The 18,964-nt window shown below is 53.2% G+C and overlaps 1 protein-coding gene across 2 annotated transcripts; it reads right to left on the reverse strand.

Moving 5' to 3' along the window:
- Positions 1 to 1,307: 1,307 nt before the first annotated feature.
- Positions 1,308 to 18,412, reverse strand: PRX (periaxin). Of its 2 annotated transcripts, XM_066242879.1 has the most exons (6): positions 18,363 to 18,412; positions 15,107 to 15,150; positions 14,704 to 14,825; positions 12,519 to 12,675; positions 5,915 to 6,111; positions 1,308 to 5,267 (listed from the first exon to the last, which is right to left on the reverse strand). In XM_066242879.1, the coding sequence occupies exons 3-6, from the start codon at positions 14,728 to 14,730 to the stop codon at positions 1,506 to 1,508; spliced, it is 4,143 nt and encodes a 1,380-aa protein (XP_066098976.1). In that variant the 5' UTR covers positions 14,731 to 14,825; positions 15,107 to 15,150; positions 18,363 to 18,412; the 3' UTR covers positions 1,308 to 1,505. The 2 variants fall into 2 exon arrangements, with proteins under 2 accessions (XP_066098976.1, XP_066098975.1); XM_066242878.1 differs by lacking the exons at positions 14,704 to 14,825; positions 15,107 to 15,150; positions 18,363 to 18,412 and having other exon boundaries at positions 12,519 to 12,942.
- Between the last annotated feature and the right edge of the window lie 552 nt (positions 18,413 to 18,964).

Here is an 18,964-nt window from a genome sequence, read left to right on the forward strand (position 1 = left end):
AGCGTAGGATTATGGACATGACTCCATGGTCGCTGGCTTGAGCCCAAGGTCACAGGTTTGAGCATGGGGTCACTGGCTCAGCTGCAGTCCCCTGGTCAAGGCACGTGTGAGAAGTAAATCAATGAACTAAGGTGCTACAATGAAGAACTGATGCTTCTCATCCCTCTCTCTTCCTGCCTGTCTCTAAAGAGAGAGAGAGAGAAAGCATGTGACAAGGTGGTGACCCAAAGGGGGCTGGATTGAAAGGAGGTGCTGGAGTAAGTGGTGAGGCAGAGGGAAGGGGTGACAATTCATGGGCATGGCCTTTCATTCTCTAGGATGAGAGAAGAGTGGAGGGGTGGATATGGGGATGTCAGGGGGAGATTAGGACTGGATGGCATATCTTCTTAGTCCAGTCTGGGGCATGGCAGAGAGATGTGGGGGCATCCGGAGGCTCTGGTGGGGATTTAGGGGCTTAAATCCAGAGATTGGGTCCCTGGGAGCTGAGAATGAGCACTGGGGATCTAGTCCTAAGAGACAGCCATGTGTCTGGAGTGGAAGCTCTCAACCTATGAGCCAGGAGAGGACCAGGAGGGGCCTTCCAGGGTGGGGCTGGGTGGACCAGGCAGTCAAACCAGACAGACAGAAAAGGACCAGCCAGGACACAGAAGCACCCTTGTGGGCGAGGAGCCAGCAGAGGGCAGGTGGGGAGCAATCAGTCTGCCCTCTCTGGGCCCCTGAGGCTGTCCTGGCCAGTGTGGAGCTCCCCAGGACAGGTGAAGTCCCCAGCAGAGGGCAGGTGGGGAGCAATCAGTCTGCCCTCTCTGGGCCCCTGAGGCTGTCCTGGCCAGTGTGGAGCTCCCCAGGACAGGTGAAGTCCCCAGCAGAGGGCAGGTGGGGAGCAATCAGTCTGCCCTCTCTGGGCCCCTGAGGCTGTCCTGGCCAGTGTGGAGCTCCCCAGGACAGGTGAAGTCCCCAGCAGAGGGCAGGAGGGTAGCAATCAGTCTGCCCTCTGGGCCCCTGAGGCTGTCCTGGCCAGTGTGGAGCTCCCCAGGACAGGTGAAGTCCCCAACAGAGGGGTCCTGCCGCTCTGCTCTGCTGGGAAACTTCCCAGAGTCCTGCTCAGAGGCCCCTGGGATTTCTGAATGTTTAGGGTAAGTCCCCCTCCTACTAGGGCCTGTCCCGAGGCCTCCCTGACTCTCCTCAGACCAGGGATGGCCTGTGGCTCTTCAGGCCAGGCTCAAGTCCCCCCTCCCTCCTTTTTCGGGCTTGCTTTCTCTGTACCCTCTCTTATGCCCCTCATACACAGAAGAGACCAGACACAAGGCTACCTCTGGATTATTTATTTACATATCTTGGCAAGATACAGACAATCTTGCCAATGAGCTGGGCACAAGGCTTCCCTGGTCATGCCCATCAGTCACCTACCTCCCGGCCCTCTGAGGGTTAGTGCTGGTTATCTCACACACAAAACAAAGGGTAGGGGGTGGGAAGATGTGAGGGGAGTCTCCCTTTGCCCAGGGGCTTCAGATGACAACAGTCTGGGCCCCCTCCATCCTGGTGGGGCCTGGAGCCCCTGTCTCCGAGAACCCCACACTGGGCAGTCGGACCCGGAATCCACCCTCTTCTGGGTCCCTGCTTCCACTTCGGGCCTTGGGGCTTAGGGACACCCTGGGGAAGCGGAACTTGGGGGACTTCTCTCTACCAGGGGACTTGGAAGCTGCCTCACCCTCCTGCCCCTGAGAGGCCTTGGAAGAAGTAGCCAGGCCCACACGGGGCAAGCGAACTCGGAGACGACCTCGGCGACCAGAGGCCCCTTCCATGCTGCCCTCGTTTTCTTCCTCCTCCTCCTTCTCCTCCTCCTCCTCAGGGCTCCGAGAGCCTTCCCCAGCGATAGCCTCGCTCTGACTGAAGCCCACTCGAGGCAGCCTGAGTTTCAGACTCCTGGCCTTCTCCCCCTCCTCAACCCCCTCCTTGGCCCGCACCAGGCCAAACCGGGGCAGCCGTACCTTCAGTTTGTGTCCAGTGTCTCCCTCGCCCTCTACCACCTGGTACTCGGCATGGCTGCCCATGGCGGGCGGTGAGAGCTCCACATCAGGAAATGAGAGATGGAAGGTTTGTTCGACCCCTGGGGGCTGGTGCCCAGGCTCCCTGACCCCAGCCCCAGCTCTGGCCCCCAATACGGGTATCTTCAGCCTTAGCTCACCCTCACCTGTGGCTGCCTCACCCATCTGCGCCTCTCTGCTCAGCCCCACATCCAGCTCAAGCTGAGGCACTGTTACAGCAGGCATCTTGAAGACGCCCTCTCCCACCAAGAGCTCACCGCCTGCCACTTGGGCTCCAGGTCGAGACAAGGTCACCTGAGGCACCGGAACCGTGAAGCCTGCCGTGCCCTCTGCTGAAGGGGCTGCACCCTTGACATGCTGCCCCGAGGGAGTACCCAGGCTGGCCTCACTGAAGCTAGTCAGCTCCACCTGGGGCAGGGAGATGCCCAGGGGCATCCTCAGCCCTGCCTCATGGCCCTCAGTGCCTGCCTGCCCTGTTGTGGACACTTGCAGGCCTGACAGCCGTGCCCCACTGACAACCATCATCTCTTCTGCCCCCATTTCCTCCTGGGCCCCCAGTGTGACCAGCTCCACCTCAGGGATTTTAAGGTGCCCAGCCATAAATTCTGGCTTTTCACCCAGGCTGACAGGGCCACCCTGAATTTCTACCTCCTTCCCCCGAGCCAGCCCGAAGGAAGGCATTTTCAGTTTGGGCATCTTCACCCTCCCATCCCAACCCCAGCCCTTGCCCTCCAACTCAGCCATGCCTGGCACTAGTTCTCCTGCCTCGGTGTCCCGGACTCTGGCCCCAAACTTGGGCAGAGCGAACCTGGGCCCCTTGAGCTTGAAGTCAGCCCCTGCCATCTCTACCTTGCCCGTTGGCAGATGGGCATCCAGGCTGAGCTGAGGGATAGACAGATCGAGAGCGGGGAGCAACCCTGCCTCCCCGGCCCCTTTCGCTTCAGCCTCGGTCCCTACCCAAGCCTTGGGGAGTGAGATGGCAAACTTGGACACTTTCAGCTTGGTGGCTCGCCCAGCCCCCTCAGCCTCTGCCTTGGTCATCTTTGGCCCTGAGAGTCCAAACTTTGGCAGAGAGAACTTGGAGGTGGGTTTGACTTTCATCTCTATCGCCTCCACCCGCTCTTCCTTGACTTCCGCTGTGGGCAGCTTTGGAGTGACAATCTCAACAGAGGGCATCCGGATGGCCACTTCCCCGATGCCTACTGCCACCTTGCCCTCTGCCTGTGCTACCTTGCCTTCTGCCCGCTCCACCTTGCCCACTTCAGCCACTGGAACCTGCCGCTCCAGGCTCAGTGCCCTTGGCAGGTCTAGCTCCACTGAGGGCAGTGTGAGAGAGGGGACACCCACATGTGCATAACTGTCCACCTCAGGCTGCAGACAGGGAAGTGTCATTAGCTTCCCTGAGACCTCAGCCCCTGTTTCCCCTGGCTTGCCTCGTGATGGTGACCTTGCCCTCCCTAGCTTAGGCATGGCCATCTTGGGCATCTTGAAGCCAAATTCCACCCCCTCTACCTTCTCTGCCCTGGCAGCTTTAACGTGCATCTCTGGAGCCTTGGGAAGCTGCACACATGGGACCTTTGGCGCCTGCACTTCCAGCAGCTGCACTTCTGACACCTTTGGCAGCTGCACTTCTGGGAGGTGTACGTCAGGCACAGCCATCTCGGGCACCTTGGGAAGCTTTAACTCTGGGAGCTTCATCTCGGAGACTTTCGGCAGCTGCACCTCCGGGAGCCGCACATCTGGCACGGCCATCTCGGGCACCTTCGGGAGCTTCATCTCGGACACTTTCGGCAGCTGCACCTCCGGGAGCCGCACATCTGGCACGGCCATCTCGGGCACCTTCGGGAGCTTCATCTCGGACACTTTCGGCAGCTGCACCTCCGGGAGCCGCACATCTGGCACGGCCATCTCGGGCACCTTCGGGAGCTTCATCTCGGACACTTTCGGCAGCTGCACCTCCGGGAGCCGCACATCTGGCACGGCCATCTCGGGCACCTTCGGGAGCTTCATCTCGGACACTTTCGGCAGCTGCACCTCCGGGAGCCGCACATCTGGCACGGCCATCTCGGGCACCTTCGGGAGCTTCATCTCCGACACTGTGGGCAGCTGCACCTCCGGGAGCCGCACATCTGGCACGGCCATCTCGGGCACCTTTGGAAGTTTCATCTCTGACACTTTTGGAAGTGCCACCTCTTGGAGTTGCATTTCTGGAAGGGCTGCCTTGGGCACTTTTGGGAGCTTGACCTCAGGGGCCTTGGGGAATTTCACTTCAGGCCCCTTGGGCACCTTGACCTCAGGCGCAGAGACCCCAATGCCAAAGGAGGGCATCCTGATGGTGGGCAGCTTCAGCTTGCTCTCAACAGTGGCTTCAGGGGCAGTGGGCCGGGGCTCCAGGAGAGAAAGCCCAAAGGTGGGCATTCGGAGTCTGGACCCCTTCACCTTGGCCTCGGGGCTGCCCTTGGCCACCTTGACTTCAGCTACTTCCTTTGCTCGAGCCCCAAAGTGGGGAAAACTGAGGTGAGGCATCTTCAGGGCCACCTCAGGAACCTCTTCTCGGGCCTCCAGCTCTGTGCCTGGCAAGGCTAGGTCCACCTCCACGGTAGGTGCTGCCACATCCAGGCTGGGCACCACCAGTGCCGCTGTAGCCCTTTCCTGTGTCTCCAGACAAGGTAGTGTGGGCAGAGTGGGTAGTGAGGGCAAGCTGGGCAGCTCCACTTGGGGAACCTGAATCCCTGTAGCTGCAGGCTCCACAGCTGGTACAGCAGGAGCTCCTAGACCAAAGGTTGGCAGGTGCAGGGCAAACCCAGTGGCTGCTTCTGCGGCAGGACCCTCCCCCAGTCCCTTAGGGGCTGGGACCTGGGGGACCTGTGTGCTTGGCAGCCCGAGCCCAACCAGCTCCACTTGGGGTGCTGTGAAATGGGCTCCTGCAGCCACCTCAGCCTCCGCTTTCACTTTTCTGTGGGGAGGAGCAGCGGCAGCTAGCCGAGCTACCTGGGCCTCTTCGGCCACTTCTCGGACACGCAGTCGAGGCAGCTGGAGGCGCCGGCGGGTGGGCGGGGCTGGGACAGGACCCTTGCCGGCCTCGGCTTTGAGGCCCCGACGCAGACGGGAGAACTTGGGAAAGGAGAATTCAACATCAACAGGGGCCAGATCTGCAGGGGCCCCCAGGACCCCAGGCACCATCTTCTTCTTCTTCTTCACAGAGGACAGACTCTGGATGTTCTGGGGAGAGAGGAGAGAAGCGGAAAGCGGTGGGACAGTGGGAGGTCTGGGGTGGACAGGGGGAGTCCCAAACTGGCATTATACTAGGCTGGGGATGTGATGGATTGAACATCTTATCCCCAAAACATCATCTCCACTTCCTGCCTGTCTTTCCACCATACTGCCCTTGAAGGCAAAGATACTCATTTCTAATCTTACAGTGAGTCAACAGGAATGTAGAAACTGAGACCTAACACGTCTAGTTCCTCATCCAGGATTTTCCTTAATACCCTCATTCTAGAGATGGGGAAATTGAGTCCTAAGGAAGGAAAGAAACTTGTCCAGAGTCACTCAGCAGTGAGGAGCAATCAGGCTTAAACCTGGCGTCCAGATTTGGAGTCCTCTGGTTCAGGACCCCTAGCAAGCCTAGAGCTGAAGGTGAGGATACCTCTCCAAAGTGGGTGAGGGCCCCGGTCTGGGATAGGTGGGTCCTCCTCCCCAGAGAGGAGTTTAGGGGCATAGAGCAGGAGGCCAAGGATGGGATTAGCTTTGGGTTAGTGACAAGACAGAGGGCAAGGCTGGCCCGTGGTGTAAGGGAGGAGAGTTCATGGTGCAGAGATGGGATCTCTAGGACAGTCCAGGGCCAGGACCGGGCTAAGCACGCGTACCAGCTTGGCCACCTTGGCCCGTGGGCCCTTGATCTCGTAGCCAGACACGGTCCCAGGCCTCAGCGCCAGGTCCCCGGTGGGCACAGTGCGCTTCAGGCAGAAGGAGACCTTGTAAGGCTCGGCGCATTGCAGCAGACGTAGTGCATCCTCGTACTTGAAGTTCTCAAAAAACACACGGGCGCTCAGCAGCTGGTCCCCTGCAGGGGAGGTGAAGGTGAGCAGAGAGTAGGCATATTCCGCTCCCACCGAGGCCTGGTTCCTCCCACTTCCCTGGAGCCAGCACAGCGAGGCTCCTCCCAAAATTGGCCCCGCCTATCTCCTAGCCCCAAGATTGAGAGTTGGCCAATCAGGGGCGCTGAGGATGGCTCCATAGCCTCTGCCTTAGGGGCGCTAAGAAGAGCTCAATTGCTGAGCAACCGAGCAACCCCCCCTTGGATTGGGCATAGCATCGCCACTTAATGGGCTCGCTGGGTGGATCCCGGTCTGAGAGCACGAGAGTCTGTCTCTCTGCCTCCCCCTCCTCTCACTGAATTAAAAAAAAAAAAAAAAAAGCCCTGCCCTTTGGCTTTAGCTTTGCCTCCTCGCTGTGCAATCCACACACTCCACACCCTCGCTGTAGCCTTTCCACACCCCTTCCCCAGCCTTACATTTCAGACCCTGGCTTTTTTTTTTTCTTAGAGAGCCAGCGAGGAAGGAAGAGAGACACAAAGGGAGAGAGATGAGAATCTTCAACTTGTAGTTGCCTCACGTTAGTTGTTCATTGATTGCTTCTCATACCAGCCTTGACCCAGGGGCTCAAGCTGAGGCAGTGATCTCTTGCTCAAGCCAGAAACCTTGAGCTCAAGCCAGTGACCTTGGGCTTCAACCTAGCAAACTTTTGGGCTCAAGCCACCGCTACTATGGGATCATGTATGTAGATGATCCCATGCTCAAGACAGTGGCCCCACACTCAAGCTGGTAACCCTGCACTCAAGCCAGCAAACTTGAGGTTTCAAATCTGGGACCTCGGCATCCCAGGTCAATGCTCTATCCACTCTGCCACCACCACAGGCTGGGGGGTTTTGTTTATTTGTTTTACTTACTTATTTATTTATTTATTTTATTTATTTTATAGAGACAGAGTCAGAAGGATAGATAGGGACAGACGGAACGAAGAAAGATGAGAAGCATCATCAGTTTTTCGTTGCGACACCTTAATTGTTCATTGATTGCTTTCTCATATGTGCCTTGACCGCAGGCCTTCAGCAGACCAAGTAACCCCTTGTTCAAGCCAGCAACCTTGGGTCCAAGCTGGTGAGCTTTGCTCAAGCCAGATGAGTCCGTGCTCAAACTGGCGACCTCGGGATCTCGAACCTGTGTCCTCCGCATCCCAGTCTAACGCTCTATCCACTGCACTACCACCTGGTCAGGCTATTTGTTTTAATATTTATTTACTTATTTTAGCAAGAGAAAATGGAGGAGAGAGAGAAAGAGAGAGAGAGAGAGAGATAGGAACATCAATCTGTTCCTGTGTGTGCCCTGACTGGGGATTAAACCAGCAATCTCTGTGCTTCACAATGATACTCTCAAGCTATCTGGCCAGGGCTGGGTTTTTTGTTGTCCTTTGTTTTTTGTTAGCAGTTAAACTTTACGATACTCTCTTCATCTTTTGCCAAGTTTGAAGATGTTTATAGGGCTTCAAAGGGTGGGGACATGGGAGTGTCATGAAACTGTCTGGGGAGCAGGCTGGGTATTGGAGCCCATGGCTGAATCATGGGGTCTGCCAGTTCCTCTCCCATGCCCTATTTGAGGGTCACCTGTCTCCAGGGTTCAGGGCCCAGGTTCCTAGCACTTAGAGGGCATGACTGTTTGGAGAGGAACTAGATCAGGCAGGAAAAGGGGAAGGAAAAGAATGAAGTTTCCATGTGTGGGGTGGGAGAAGGAACAGTCAAGAGGCAAAGTTCTGGCCTGACTGGGTGGTGGCGCAGTGGATAGAGTGTCGGACTGGGATGAGGAGGACCCAGGTTCAAGACCCCGAGGTCGCCAGCTTAAGTGCGGGCTCATCTGGTTTGAGCAAATCTCACCAGCTTGGACCCCTTGCTCGAGCAAGGGGTTATTCGGTCTGCTGCAGCCCCCACTGTCAGGGCACGTTTGAGAAAGCAATCAATGAACAACTAAGGTGTCGCAGCGAAAAACTAATGATTGATGCTTCTCATCTCTCTCCGTTCTGGTCTGTCTGTCCCTATCTGACTCTCTCTCTGTAAAAAAGAGAGAGAGAGAGAGAGAAAGAGGGAAAGTTCTGGGGAACCAAGACCAGGAATTCCGGATCTGAATTGTCAGTGAAAGACAGTTATCCCACCCCCTACTCAAGTTTGGCACTAACAACCCACAAAATGCCAGTAGAGGATTCTCTCGCTCTCCACTTAAAACTTTTTGTCATGGTTCTTTTCCCTATAGGCTCAGGTCCCCTCTAGGCAGTCACCGTACATGTATCCTTTCAAATTCTTCCTGCTAGTCCTGTCCCCCACTGTCCTCTCCATCTGCTCCTCACTCAGCACAGCTGACATCAATCTCTCAACAACCTGTCCCATGAAACCTTTCTCCTCTCCACCGTCTACCATTCCCTTCCCTCAGTTCTGGCGGCTGAGAGAAGAGGGGGCAAGTCAGAGAAAGGGAATGGGTAGCTGAGGGGAGAAACTGTTCAGACCCTGACTTTGCTTCCTTTACTGAAAGAACAGAATCAGAAGAGAAATTCCAGGAGCTTTCACCCATTACTCACCCCCATGCTCCTGTGGCAATTTACTCTACTCTCTCTACCTATTCCTAGGGATGAACTGTTCCACTCTGGTTCAGGTCCATTCCTCCAGCAATTCTCCTATTTCCCCCCCCCCCCACATCATTGATTTGTCCCTCTCTTCTACATTACTCCCATCAACAGACTGTTAACATACCATTGTTTCTTACATATTCTTGACATCACACCAACTGGCGCTCCTGCCCCATTTATCTCTTCACCTTAATGGCAAAATGCATTGAGTGTCAAGCTGCATTATTTCTACTTCTCCAATCACATTTCTGACACTCATCCTGGAACCCTGAACTGCTTCTCTCAAGTTCCCATGCAGTGACTTCTGTGTAGCTAACTCCCATGGTCAGGCCCCAGGCTTCTGGGATGGTTCCTCCCCATCTTCCTGACCTCTTAAAGACACACTGACCCAGCGCCTAGGCCTTAGACCCCTTGTCTTCTCCATTCACATGTTCTACTCACCCATTTGTGAAGCTTATACAGATTTAGGAGTTTAAAGGTCATTAATATGCTGACAACTTCCAAGTGTATCTTTCCAGCCCAGTACCTTCCCCTCCATCCTAGATTTATCCGACTGACCTTCCAAATCTCCACCTTGATATCTGACACTTCCCATTTAACAAATCCAAACTGTTCTCCTGGTCTTCCTCCAAACAAGCTCCAACCACAGTATTCCCCATTTGTGAGACTACCGTCCTCCTTGACTATTTTTCCATTACAACAGGGGTCTCAAACTCGCGGCCCGCCGAACAATTTTGTGCGGCCCACAGACTAATCCACGAAGTTCAAAATATTTTGGATAAAATTAAGTAAGCCTAGGGGCCTACTTGTATTTTTCATTTCTCTAGCATCCTAGCTAGATATTAGCTTAGTTAACAGCAGTTGTGATGTGAACTACAGTTTCTGGTCGTTTTGTGACACTGAGTAAACTGCATGTACGATTGTGCTTGTTGTACTGATTTTTTTTTTGTTTTCAACTGCAGTGAGAAAAGTGTTGCATAACAGTTGCCTTTTGTAGACCTAGTGCGGCCCGGCTGTGATCTTGCTCTGCGGCCTACATGCTGAGTTGAGTTTGAGACCCCTGCATTACAACCTATATCCAGTCCTGAAATCTCCTTCAAAATAAATCCAGAATCCAAACCCTTCTCTTCACCTCCAATAACATCATTTTGGCCCCAAGCACTACCATCTCTTACCTGGATAATCACAGTAGCCTCTTTGTAGCTCTCTCTAATCCTCATCCTGCCCCCCTATGACCAGTGTACTGCTAATACACTAGCTCAACATGGTCAACTCTCCACTCAACAACTTTCCCAGATTAAAAGCCAAAATCGCCTGACCTGTGGTGGCGCAGTGGATAAAGCGTCGACCTGGAAATGCTGAGGTCGCCGGTTCAAAACCCTGGGCTTGCCTGGTCAAGGCACATATGAGAGTTGATGCTTCCAGCTCCTCCCCACCTTCTCTCTCTCTCTCTCTCTCTCTCTCTCTCTCTCTCTCTCTTCCTCTCTCTCCTCTCTCTGTCTCTCTCTCTCTCCCTTTCTCTCCCCTCTCTAAAATAATGAATAATAATTTAAAAAAAGCCAAAATCGCCTGACCTGTGGTGGCAGAGTGGATAAAGTGTCAACCTGGAATGCTGGGGTCACTTGTTCGAAACCCCAGGCTTGCCTGGTCAAGGCACATACGGGAGTTGGTGCTTCCTGCTCCTCCTCCTGTTCTCTCTATCTCATTCCTCTCTCTCTCTCTCTCTTTCTCTTTCTCTCTCTCTCTAAAAGTGAATTTAAAGAATCTAAAAAAAAAAAAAAAAAGCCAAAGTCCTCACCATGGCCTATAAAGTCCTCTAAAAACATCCCTCCCTCTTACCTATGTCTCTCCTCACTAGAATGTAAGCTCCATAAATGCAGAGAGTATTATCTGTTCTGTTTACCGCAGTAGCCCACGCACTTAGACTAGAATCTGGAAATAGGGCCCTCAGTAATAAAATAAATCACATTCGTCTCATCCATGTTACCTAAGACATCCCTTACTAAGCTACCCTCCCCATCTCCTCCAAGTTAACTCCACCTCTTTTCTCCAGCCCAAACAACAAAAACAATAACTAGCACTTATGTAGGACTTAATATGTGCCACTTAGCTATGTGCTAAGTGTTTTCAAATGCTGACTCATTTAATCCACATAATAACCCTATGAGGTAAGTACTAGAATTATTCTGATTTTAGAGATGAGAAAACTGAGGCATAGAAAGATCACAAACTAGCCCTGGCCAAATAACTCAGTTGGTTAGGATGTCTTCCTGACATACTGAGAGTGCTGGTTCCATCCTCAGTCAGGGCACATACAAGAATCAGCCAATGGCCTGACCAGGCGGTGGCGCAGTGGGTAGAGCGTCGGACTGGGATGCAAAGGACTCAGGTTCGAGACCCCGAGCTCACCAGCTTGAGTGCGGGCTCATTTGATTTGAGCAAAAGCTCACCAGCTTGGACCCAAGGTCACTGGCTCGAGCAAGGGGTTACTCGGTCTGTTGAAGGCCCGCGGTCAAGGCACATATGAGAAAGCAATCAATGAACAACTAAGGTCTCACAACGAAAAACTGATGATTGATGCTTCTCATCTCTCTCTGTCCCTGTCTGTCTGTCCCTGTCTATCCCTCTCTCTGACTCTCTCTGTCCCTGTAAAAAAAATAAAATAAATTAAAAAAAAAAAGAATCAGCTAATGAAGGCATGAATAAGTGGAACAATAAATCAGTGTTTCTCTTTCTCCCTCTTCCTCTCTGAAAATCAGTTTTAAAAAGAACCATTGAATGCATAAATAAGTGGAACATCAAATCAATGTTTCCCTCTTTCCTTTCCTCTTTCTCTAAAATCAATCAAATTTTTTAGAGCCTGGCTGGATTGTTCCATTGGTTAGAGCATTGTCTTGAAGTTCAGAGGTTGATGAGTTTGATCCCAAGTCAGGGCACATACAAAAGCAGATTGATGTTCCTATCTCTCTGACTCTCTCTCTCTCTCTTCCTCTCTGGTTAAAAGAATTTTTTTTTTTTTTAAATCTCAAACTAGCCTGACCTATAGTGGCGCAGTGGACAAAGCGTCGACCTGGAATGCTGAGGTTGCCAGTTCAAAACCCTGGGCTATGCCTGACCAGGTGGTGGCGCAGTGGATAGAGCGTCGGACTGGGATGCAGAGGACCCAGGTTCAAGACCCCAAGCTCACCAGCTTGAGCGCGGGCTCATCTGGTTTGAGCAAAAGCCCACCAGTTTGAACCCAAGGTCGCTGGCTCCAGCAAGGGGTTACTCAGTCTGCTGAAGGCCCGTGGTCAAGGCACATATGAGAAAGCAATCAATGAACAATTAAGGTGTTGCAACGCACAATGAAAAACTAATGATTGATGCTTCTCATCTCTCTCCGTTCCCGTCTGTCTGTCCCTGTCTATCCCTCTCTCTGACTCTCTCTGTCTCTGTAAAAAATAAATAAATTAAAAACAAAACAAAACAAAACAAAACAAAAAAACCCTGGGCTTGCCTGGTCAAGGCACATATGGGAGTTGATGCTTCCTGCTCCTCCCCCTGTTCTCTCTATCTCTTTCCTCTCTTTCTCTTTCTCTCCAATAAAAATGGATGAATAAAATCTTTAAAAAAAAAATCTCAAACTAGTAAACTGCATCTCTAAGACTGCAAAGCCAACACAAAAAGCCCGGCCCAAAGCCCTTAACCCCGCCTATTGATCTCCGGCCAAGCTGGGGTCCCAGGATCGATTCCTAACCTAGCCTTCGCATGAAGGCCCCGCCCACATGAAGGCCTCGCCCCATTTCTCGCCCCACCCACCTTCCTGCAGGCTGAGGCTCTTGGCAGCCGGGGAGTCCTCGCGAAGTTCGCGGATGTAGATTCCTTCCTTTCCGCCGCCGGCTACGTTGATGCCAGTAACCCCAGTCTGCGCCTCCGTCTCCACGATGATCTCCACCAACTCTGCCCGCCTTAGCTCCTGCGGAAGGTGGCGATGGTCGCCAGGGGTCGCTAGGGCCAGATCTCGCACAGAGCCTGCCATTGCGCTTAAAAGCGTCTCTAAAATTAGTCTTTAGGGCACATGCCCCTCTGCAAGGCTCAGGCAGGTCGTGCGGGCCCACCCACTCCGGCATCTCCCCTTTAGGGAAGAGCGAGGGCCGCTCGCTCAGTGGAAGGGTTCAACCGCTCAGCTGGCTCGCCGCTCTCTTGGAGCCCCTGGGGGAGGGACCGGACGGGTTGCGGAGCGGAGGCTAGAGGAAACCCGAGTAGTGACTAAGAAGCCGGCCCGATAGGAAGGGGCTGGGCTCTCCGTGGGGCGTGGCTAGTTCTGGGGGCGGGGCTAGGGGAGTGGAGGCTCTTTAAAGAGCACGAAAGGATAGATAGAGCACATAGGCCAGAGCAGAGGGGCTCAAGATATGGTGTGGCTAGAATTTCGGTGACGGCGGGTTGGGGACCCAGAGGCTTAGGAGCTATGGGGAAGGGCTTTAATAACAGCAGAATGGGGTTGGGGTGAGGTTGGGATTCCGAATAAAGGGCTGGACCCTTACTTGGTGCGGAATGGAGGGGTGCGGGTGGGACTGGCCTCCTTGGAAGCTTGAATGTGTGTGAGACTGTGCCCTATTGTGGACTCTTATGACCCCAAACCCTGCGAACGCCCATGGGAGAATGAATTCAGTGAAAGGGGGTGGGTGGGTAATGAGTGGTGGACCAACAGACGTGGTATTCCTGGTATTTACTGTCAATGGTGCTGACATAGCCCAATCCCAGCAGCAACCTGTGGGATTCACATTTGGGCTTCCCAGAAGAGGCAGTGGGGAGACCTCAGTTCCACAAATGTCTAGGATCCCAATCTGCTGTGTGTCTCTGGGGGAGACCTTTGCCTCTCTGGGTTTGTTGCCTTACTGTAAAGTTGGGTAACATGGATTACTGGAATGAGTCTCTGGTTGTGAACTGAGACCTGAAGCATCGAGGGGATGCTGTATTGGTCAAGGTATCTAGGCTGGCACAGACTGGAGTTGAACCCAGGGCGAAGAAGGGAAAGCAGGTCTAGGCCAGATGCCCCACAGCAGTGGCCCTGGGACAAGAGAACTGGGCAGAAAAGGGGTAAGAAGAGTTGTGGTAGGAGTGGCAGGGAGCACTGTGACTATCACTACAGTCCTTTCTTAGGCCCTGAGCCAACCACTTTAAGTGTGGCATTTCCTTTCATCCTCTCCACAGCTTGGGCAGTCACAGAGGGGGATACAAAGGTCCAGAGAGATGAAGTGACTTGCCTAATGTCACGCAGCCAGTTAAGCCACTGGGCCTCAACCTCAGGTCTATGACCTCAGAGCCCATAGACTGTTCTGTAGGCAGTGACCTCCTTGCACTATTCCCCACTCCCACCATCCCCCAGCCAGCTGGGCTCCTGTAAAAGTAGACCCTCTCTGTGCCTGGCATCTGGTAGAATGAAGTCAATGCCAGTGCTTTATCTCCTTAACAGTGACAGCTGCTGACCATCAAGGGGGCTTCCTAGGCACCAGGCCCTTGCAAATAGCTTGTGTGAATCCTCACAATCTTCCGAGGTGAGGACCATGCCCCATTTCACCAGTGGAGAAACAGTATTAGAGAGATCAGATCACATGTTCAGGGCTGCACAGCTGAAGTGGTAGGGTTGGAATTTAAGTCTGTGTGTCCAAAGCCAATGTCCTCGACCTCTGCACCATCCTGCCACTTCCGATGAAGAGTTTCTGCTTTATATTCTTTAGCTCATTATTAATATAACTCCATTCTGCTCCAATGAATTAGCTGCTTTGAATTTTAGTCTGTGCCAGGTACTATGCTAAGCAATTTACATACGTAAAAAGTTTTTTCCCTCACAGCAACCTATAAAATAGGCCCTGTTGCTATTTCCATTTCATAGATGGGGAGACTGAGGCACAGAGAAGCCAGAACTGTCTCCTTGCTCCCCTAGTCTGTGCCCCCCACCCAGTCCCCACAAGTGCTCCTTGGAAGATGTGTGAGTACTCACCTCAGCACTCCGGCTCCTGACTGCCATGGTGCAGCTGGGAGTCACCTGGGCCCAAGCTGCTTCCTCTCTCCTTTCTGCTGCAGGACGAGCTTCAGTTCTGCATGGAGCAGCTGCCTCTGAGCCTGTGGGGGATGAGGATGAAGGCTTGAGGCCTGGGGAGGAGGCTGGGCTTAGAAGGAGAGGTCAAGGTGGTATCATAAGGGGAGAAGGATCCCCCACCAGCTGTTCTTTCACTGTTGCCTGGGCACAGGCACCCCCTAACAGGAGCTCAGCCTGGGGTGCTGTACGGGGCTCACACTTTTCCTCTGAGGCCTTGCTGCCTGTCAATGATAGACAAGGGCATGAGGCTCCAAGCAGGTGAGGGAGGGGCAGGGAACGGCATGTGGCACCAGCCAGTGCTCACCTCAGGGACACCTCCAACTCCTTGGGCCTCCTGGATCCCGGGCTCTAAGAAGAAGAATGTGAGGATTACTATTAGCTAACCCCACTGATTGCTTTCTGAATGCCTGACCCTTCCTGCACTATGTCAATACTCTAACCTCATAGTGCAGGTGGGGAAACTGAGACTCAGATCTTTGTCCAAGGTGACACAGTTGGCCAACAAACAGTACAGCCAGAACTGACTCCTAAGCCTGACAGCAGAGCCCCTGAACCAAACACCTCAGCAGACCAAGAGGGCCAAATTTACTAAAAAATAATTATAACAATCCCAAGAACTCCCTGTGGGCAAATCACCTCACCTCTCTGTGCCTCAGTTTCCTCATCTATAGAATGACGAGAAGAGCACCTCCCTCACAGAGCTGTTGGATGGATCGTGAGTTACTAAATATAAAGTTCAGGCACATGGAAGTGACTTCATAAGCATTTGCTGTTATTACTAAAAACTTCCTGTGGTTGTGATCTTGTGTCAGATGTCCCACAGAAGTTGTTGCATGTGGATCTCAGAACACCGTTACGAGGTCAATACAATTATTGAGTTTATTACAAAGAAGACACCTGAGGCTGGCAGAAGGGAAGTCACTTGCCCTCATCATAGACTTGAACTTGTCTGAAAGCTCCAGCCCCTTATACTGATAATAACTAATGGGTATTGAGTGGTCATTCTTTGCCAGTCCTGGGCTAAGACATCTCCTTTCCACTTCACTACAGAAAACCCTAGCCCCTCAGGCCAAGAACCTTACTCTAAGTCACACAGCACAACGAGAAGGAGGCAGAACTGGATTAGCCTGTAGTCTCCCCACAGGCCCTTCTGGGGAAAAAGGGGTGGATATGTGTCCTGCTCCCCAACTTTGGCCTTGTCCTCCCAGCCCCCACCTGACATGCCTACATGCCAACCCCCACTCCCAAGGGAAAGGTCAGGCCTCATACGGCACATTCCCTCAAACAATGGCCCATCTGCTATGCCCAGTCACATTCCACCCCTGCCCACCCACCCCTAGCCACACAATGGCCCTTCATAGCCCACCAGCGGCCAGGGGAAAGGACACAGGAACCCCCTCAATGCTCCAGCTGTACCCACTTCACTGGCTGGCCCCCCACCATGTCAGAGGGCTCCTCTCTGGCTCTGCTAAGGGTCGTGGTCTCCATGTCTTTCCCTGACCTTCCCTCTGAGTCCCCAGCCTTTTCAAATAGGATTGGCTTCCATCTGGGCATTTCCTCTAAACTGGGCCCTGTGTTAGCACCCAAAGACCTCATAATCACCCTGAATATGGTGGCTGTCTTAGGGTTGGAAACTGAAGCTCAGAGAGGGGAAGTAACCTGTCTGGGGTCTCACAGCTAGGATGTGCACCCTTGACCCTAACTCTGCACTTAACTTGCACTGGTGGCTTGGAGCACTGGAGGAGTCTCAAAGAGTAAAACAGCTGGCAGGGGGAGGTTGTGAAGGTGCAAGAAACAGGCACTTTTAGAGGGACCTCCGTGGTGCCAACTCTGGGCCAGGTAGGCACTTTATAGACATGGCTTCATGCAATCCCATTTTATTGATGAGTAACTGAGGGTTGAGAGGATATCATGGTGATGCAGTTGGGATGTGAGCCCAGGGTCTAAGAAGCTAACCTGAGTCCCTGATGCAACATAGCATCCTGAGCTGGAGGTGGGAAAATCCCGGTTCTTGTGCGTGGCATTGAAAATGGAGAAAAGGATCTCCTGGGCCACAAGCTCCCTGTTCCAGGCAGGGCAGCAAGGGTCACACCCAGAGGCTGGCACAGCAAGCTCAGCAGGGGTAGTGAAAAGAGAATGCCTTCATCCCTGCCCAGGACAGCTGCCAGCCCAGGTTATATTTAGCCCAACTGTGCCCTTCCTGATCCACGTACCCAGCCCTTGGGGTAGGGAGGGGGCAGTTTCGGAAGGAAGCCCACCCCACCCCGGGTGCTCTGTGTTCCCAGCTCTGCCCATCCCACTAGGCAGGGAAGAGGGGGTGGGCAGGCTCCTGGAGGCATCCCTGACTTATGTTAGAGGAAGCTCTAACAGGGATCCCATGGTGAATCAAGGCAAGGCAGGACCCTCTAGATGTCAACAGCTTTTTCTTGAGCAGGTCCTCTGGTCCTACTCTGTCACATTCTTGAGCTTCCAGAATTCTGAGTCCCCATTTCTTGACCACTTACTATGTGCAAAGATCTTTCCCTGCTTTGGTTCGTTAAAGCATTGCAATACCTTCTTGGGGAAGGTGCAACCCAGATGGCCATGTATGATGCCACTCATGCCCCTCAGAATGGCTAGGGTGAGGGGTCCTGGGCCCTTTGGCTGAGCTGGGCTTGCTGAGGAGTCCCCCAGCTTTGCCCTGTGCATCATCTTACCCCTATGGCTGGCACCATTTAGGAATTCTCCCCATTCGGAGCCTCAGATTTTCTAGATACGAGCGATCTGGTGCCCTCAGCAAGTGGAGTGGGGGTGATGACCTGACCCATCCAGAACCCTAGACATGATCTGAAGCCATCTAGCGAGGGGGGGGGGCGTGCTGGCAGTTGCCTCAGTACCTGCTTTAGCATTTCTCAGGTTGGACCTCTGGGGCACGGTATTTCACCTGTCAGGGCCTCAGTGTCCTCACCTGTCAAATGGCAGCCCAAAAGGGTGGTTTCGAAGATTTGTGAGATGACTGCAGGACCTGAGAATATTCCCAGCATATAGGAAGTGGTCAGGTAATGTAAACTAAACACTGACAGCAAGTGGGGGTGTGAGCTGTGCAACTCAAAGTATCTCATCCAGCCTTTGCTCACCAGTGGCTTCACACTCATCCCTACCAATGGGGAAGTTTGGGTGAGGAACAAAATCCAGTTTGGACACAATCTCATACCAACAGGTTCAGCACTACCTCCGTAGCACACGATTCCAGGGACCACAATGCCTGCTCCATCCCAAGCATCCTGCCCCAGCCTTTTACAAGCACAACTCTCCCATCAGCCCTATGAGGTGGCCTTCAGCAACCCATTTCAGAGACAGTAAAGCAGAGGCACAAAGGGTGAAGCCAAGATCACACAGCCAGAAAGGGGGAACATTGGGAATGGAAACCAGGGTCTGGCTCCAAAGTCTGTGTCTTCAGTTCCTACAACCTGACACCTCCTGAGACACAGGCACCCTCCCAGCACCTCCCCGGTCCCTGGGGATCGTTTCCAAGGCTTCGCAGCCCGGCCAGGGAGATAACTGGCGGGCTGCTCTCTTACCAGCGAACCTCCAGACACTTCAGGAGCTCCCAGTCTGTCTGCTCAGCCCCAGCCCCAGGCTGGAGGGGAAAAAGGAGTGGAAAGGGGGAGGAGGGGGAGATCCTGGACATTGGCTGCGGAGGCATGACGTCACCAAGGGGGTGGGTGGTGGGGAAACAAACATCCCCTCTTCCAGCTAGTTCGCTTGCAAGGGGGTGGGGAGCCAGAAGACAGCTGCGTCTCCCTTGTCTGGGGTGAGACTGCCACCCAAAGCCCTGCTCTTGGGATTTACACGTTGCTGCAGCCCCTTGGAGACTATGCATCCCACCAGTTCCTGGCTTCCGGAAAACAGGCATGGTCCCGCAGGTTCCTGGGGCCCCTAAAATAAACTCCTTGTACTCTTCCCACTTAGTTTGGGTTCAAATCCCAGCTTAGCCACTTCCTGGCAATGTGACCTTTGCGAGGCACGGCATCTCTGTGGGCTTCAGTTTCTTCATTTCTAAAACAGATAGTAAACATGCTCATTTCATGGGGTATTGTGAAGATAAAATAAGTTTAAAGAGGCTAAAAACGTTTAAAAGTGCCTGGTACAGACTGAATGCTACATATAAATAAATGGCATT

This window comes from Saccopteryx bilineata, chromosome 9 (assembly GCF_036850765.1).
Source record: "Saccopteryx bilineata isolate mSacBil1 chromosome 9, mSacBil1_pri_phased_curated, whole genome shotgun sequence".
Taxonomy (NCBI): Eukaryota; Metazoa; Chordata; class Mammalia; order Chiroptera; family Emballonuridae; genus Saccopteryx; species Saccopteryx bilineata.

Bases quoted from the DNA above. Each gene is read 5' to 3' on its own strand.
- PRX (XM_066242878.1), bottom strand. From the start codon at position 12,738: ATGGCAGGCTCTGTGCGAGATCTGGCCCTAGCGACCCCTGGCGACCAT. The intron at 6,112-12,518 runs GTGGGTGGGGCG...CCTCCCCTGCAG, and splicing joins GAGCCTCAGCCTGCAGGAAG to GGGACCAGCTGCTGAGCGCC. The intron at 5,268-5,914 runs GTACGCGTGCTT...CTCTCTCCCCAG, and splicing joins GGGCCAAGGTGGCCAAGCTG to AACATCCAGAGTCTGTCCTC.